The sequence below is a fragment of the Tiliqua scincoides genome, chromosome 2 (genome assembly GCF_035046505.1).
Source record: "Tiliqua scincoides isolate rTilSci1 chromosome 2, rTilSci1.hap2, whole genome shotgun sequence".
Classification (NCBI taxonomy): domain Eukaryota; kingdom Metazoa; phylum Chordata; class Lepidosauria; order Squamata; family Scincidae; genus Tiliqua; species Tiliqua scincoides.
In genome coordinates this window covers 106,781,307-106,785,984 of record NC_089822.1, presented here as the reverse complement: position 1 = coordinate 106,785,984, position 4,678 = coordinate 106,781,307, and the positions used below count along the sequence as shown (strand labels likewise).

At 47.7% G+C, this 4,678-nt stretch overlaps 1 protein-coding gene across 1 annotated transcript in view; it reads right to left on the bottom strand.

The window, feature by feature from the left end:
* Positions 1–1,803: 1,803 nt before the first annotated feature.
* Positions 1,804–4,678, bottom strand: part of NHLH2 (nescient helix-loop-helix 2) — a 7,182-nt gene continuing 4,307 nt past the window's right edge. Inside the window, exon 2 of the mRNA XM_066616457.1 lies at positions 1,804–4,042. Within this exon, the coding sequence (XP_066472554.1) occupies positions 3,629–4,042 (414 nt within the window). The 3' untranslated portion in view covers positions 1,804–3,628. The remainder of the gene's footprint in view (positions 4,043–4,678) is intronic.

Sequence of the window (4,678 nt, the reverse complement as noted above, 5' to 3'; positions counted from 1 at the left end):
TCAGATATATAACATGGGGTTTATTTGTCACCTGGTTATAGCAGGATGCAAATAACCAGGATGCAAAAAAAAAAGACAGACACGCAAATGTCCAGGTCACAATTATCCAGAAAGCAAATATCAGTACCCATCTCTTCCTGTAGGCCTGACCACCATCACATGCTGATGACAGAGACTTTGTTTCTTGCCCTTCAATCTCAGTGCTCCCAATAATTTTTCCCCCTCTGGCCATCAGTATTTTCATTCTTCACTCTTTCCATCAGAATTGCACCTGAAGTCTGATACTTGATTTCCCTATTTTTGTGCCTGCATTAATTTTTAAGCAGAGTCCACTCGTTTTGTTCTTGATAATATGGTTAAAACATTCCTTTTCTGTATGGACTCGTCTGAAATGGAACTGAGCATCACCCTCTCTCATTGGGATCTCAATATTTTATTTGCTGAGCTTTCTGTCTCGCACCTTGAGCTTCCACTCAACCATTTTTCTTGCACAGGGACTATGTCTTGCCAGTTTGCTCTTCTGCTTCCAATACACATTGAACGGGAGTGCCTTCTTCTTACCTTTAAGGGTATTCATGGTCTTCAACATCTTTCCTTTCTTTATTCTCCTCCTCACATTCCTCACTTTCAGTAAGTGTATCAAGTAACAATATAAGACTTTCTATTGTTCTGCAGTCTCGCTCCTCTCCTATACCCCCCTAGTTTAACTCTGCCGATGGATTTTGAGCAAATACGGTCAATGGCACCCACTGCGCAATGCCTGCCCCTGCTATGGGTCATAAGGCCTTCCAGGTCGAAATAGAATTCTCCACAGTTCACTACACCACATGTCACGATCATTCTTACAAGACAATGGCTCTTTCAGTCACACCAGTTATCCCTACATTTGAGGTGGATCAAGGAGTAGTATAGTGGTTTGCCTAAGATCACCCTATTTGTGGCTGAGGTGAGACTGGAATCAAGGACTATTCCTGGACTAATACAATGAATACGGAAGATGAAACCAGTGCCCTGCAGTTCATCCACCAAGCCCTTGTTAATTCAGAGTGTTCACTGAGCCTGGGCCAAACTGAACATGTATCTTCAGCTGCCTGGGCTAAGCAGTACCATACAGGTGGTGGCCCCCTTACATTTTGTAGGGGGAAAGCAACTACCCACCACTCAGAGTGCCTCTCCCAGTGGCCGCTTGCTGGTGTTTCTTTTGCATCTTTCTTAGATGATGTGTGGAAAAGTAGCATCAAACAGTAATAATAAAGAAAGCAACAGCCAAAGAGCCCATTTTATTCAATACGGCTTTCAACCTGTTGAGTTTTCAGACAGTCTTTACCACAAACAGGACAACCTGGGCCTTTTGATTATTTGGTTCTGCCTGTAAACTGCTTTGTGAACTTTTTGTTGAAAAGCAGTACAGAAATACTCATAATGAAAATAATAACCATCCCTAAGTGACGAAGGGGATAGACAAATGTTTATACTGTATATTAGCAAAATGGGGGTCAGGGGAGGAAGGAACAAAGCAATTTAGTAACTATAGTATTGGCAGAGGGCTGTATATAGTGCAGGATATGTACAGATGGTGCATTCCAGGTCCTGTGCAGAAACCACCAGAAATCTATAACAGAGGTTCTTGAACAAACTTCATACATTTTGATGGACCTGAAAAAGGGAGATCTGATAAATGTGACCTGAACACTTTTGTGTATTTTTGCTTTTTGTTTTACCTAACTGAAAGAGCAAAATTATTTTTTTAAAAATTGGAGAAACCAGCTTTATTTGATACTTTTATTTATATGCAAAACAGCGCACCATTCATGAGAGATATGAAAACCGCTTCTGATAGAAACCAGATTCCTCTATTTTCACTACAAAATATTGCCTTGTACAAAGCAACACACACACACCAAAAAACCCTGAAAAAGACTAAAATCTTTGGATAACAGATGTGTTTTTTTTCTTTCTCTAAAACATATTTCTTGTTTTAAGAGATTCACAGCAAAAGAGCATGAGACATTTTCCGTTTGTAAATTTTTTTTGGTTGTCAAAAGAGGAAAGTAGTCTGTTCTTCCTTAAAAAGAAAACAAGTCTGTAAAAAACCACACACATACACACACTCACAAACGGACAGACAGAGAAACAAAAACTACTTCCCTTAGAAATGGTTTGCAAAATACTTCTTAGACAGAATTACAGGTCAGAATAACAACACATTTAAAAAAAAACAAAAAACAAAAAACACCTTCAAGTGAAGTGCTAATATTTTGATTCCACACACAAAATAAAGAAAAAAATCTTGAAGACAAGATCTGAATATATAAAATACGGTTAGAAACAGGGAAGAAGTGCAATAAAACTGGAGCAAAATGAAGCCCACAATCTGGTTCCCAACAAACACTTCCAAAATCAGACAAATATTTCCACATAAGAAGAAGAAAATGTAAACACTCGACTATAGAAAAACCAGTTGGCACAAAGTCTTTTAACGCAAAATCTTCACCACTCTCAAAAAATTAAAAAATAGTCTTGGGGGGAAAAATAGTCTACTTCTCCTAGCATAAATTAAAAAATAAATAGTTCTCTGGAACTGCACTCCTGGGTGACACGTTTAAGGTTACAAGTAAATGAGATCTAGATATAGATTATTATTTTGGGGGGATATAGAGAAAGGGGCACTTGACTGTCCGATTTAGAAAAAGAAAAGAAGAATCCCACCTTCTACCAAGGATGTTTCTTCTTTGAGGCGACCGGTGGCTCCAGCGAGGCAAGGGGACCTGACAGCCCACCCATCATCTGAACCCCCTTAGGGGAACTGTCACCTCCTCTGTTCTAGTTCAAGCTTCTGATGATTTTGAGGGCCCGATTCAGGAAAGCCCTTTAAGGCACAAGCTTAAAGCCAAGGAACCTCCCACTAAGCTTCCCTCAAGTTCTTAGGGCCCCAACCCTATCCAATTTTCCAGTTATAGTGCAGCTGTGCCAATGGGGTGAGCACTGCATCCTGTGGTGGAGGGACAGTCACAGAGGAGGTAAGGGGTAATGTCCCCTTACCTCCTCAAGGCAAGGGGACATTGGTTCCCTTACCTTGCAGTTGCATTAGGCAGCACCACTGCTGTAAAGTTGGATAGGATTGGGACCTTAAACACTTTGCTGAATTGGGACCCAACAGTGGGGAATCATTTGGGGGGTGGTGGCAGGTGATGGTAGGGGGGAGAGGGCTAAGGGGCATGAGACTGGCCCAGGCTGTCTATCCTACCATGGGAAATCTTTTGGGAGGGGACACTGGTTGGTGGTGGTAGGGGGGTGAGGACTATGGGGCATGAGAATGGCCCAGGCTGTCCATTCTACCGAGGAAGGGCGCCTCAAGCTCCAATCCTCTCCACACTTTCCTAGGAGTAAGCCCCAATGACTCTAATGGGACTTACTTCTGAGTAGACATGCACAGGCTAGGGCTCTTAGGCTACAGTCCTGGACCCTTACCTGGCAGTGAGCCCCGTTGACCATAATGGGATTTACTTCTGAGTAGACAGGCATAGGCTTGAGCTCTCAGTGTTGCTCCCTGCGGCGAGGCAGCGTGCTTGGGGGCGCCCAGCCCAGCCCGGGGCCCCCTGCCACGTCCCCAGGGCCCGCCCCCGCCCTAGACGTCGAGCACGTGGTTGAGATAGGAGATGTAGCAGATGGCGAGGCGCAGGATCTCGATCTTGGAGAGCTTCTTGTCGGGCGGCAGCGTGGGCAGCAGCTTGCGCAGCTCGGCGAAGGCCAGGTTGAAGGCCTCCACCCGGATGCGCTCCCGCGTGGCGTGGGCCGAGCGGTACTTGGCCGTGGCCCGCCGGCGGCGCCGCTTCTCTTCGCGGCTCAGCGGCTGCTGCGGGTGGGTCGCCACCTGGCCGCCGCCGCCCCCCCCTCCTCCGCCGCCCAGGCCCTCGCCGTCGGGCGCCTCCAGGTCCGAGGCGCAGCAGCTGCGCAGCCCCTTGGCCTCCAGCGACTCCGGGTCCGACGGCGCCGACGACGGGTGGTCCGAGTCCAACGCCTGGTCAGGGCTGAGCATCATCTGCGGGGGGCGAGAGAGGCACCGTCAGCCCGGCCCGGTGGGCCCCCACCAGCCCAGCCCTTCCCAGGGCCAGCTCCCGCCGGACCTCCCACCCTGCCTGTTGCACGCAGGAGACCCTCGCTCCGGAACGGGAGAACGACCTGCAGTCCTAGCCACACTTTCTTGGGAGTAAGCCCTACAGATCGCAGCAGGACTTACTTCTGAGTAGACGTGCATAGGCTGATGCCCTCAGTCCCCTCCTCGGACTCCGGTGTCAACAACAAAACAAGCAAACCAAAGAAGCCGGACCACTACATCGCCAGGCTTGGGGGAGGAGGCCCCCGGGGTGCTGCGAGAGGCGGCGGAGTCCACTCTGGTGGAGCGAGTTCAGAGGTGCCCAGCCCTGACAGGCTGGGCTAAGAGTCCAATCCTATGCAAGTCTACTCAGAAGTAAGACCCACTATAGTCAGTGGGGCTCACTGCCAGGTAAAGAGCATAGGATTGATTGTAGCCTCATAGCTCAAAGGGCTTACCCCCTAGTAAGTGTGGGTAGGGTTGCAGCCTAAGTCCCATATTGCCAATGGGGGTTACTCCCACGAAAGTGTGGATGGCATTGCAGCCTTAGGCTATTAATGAGACTTCCTTGTCAGTAGGCAT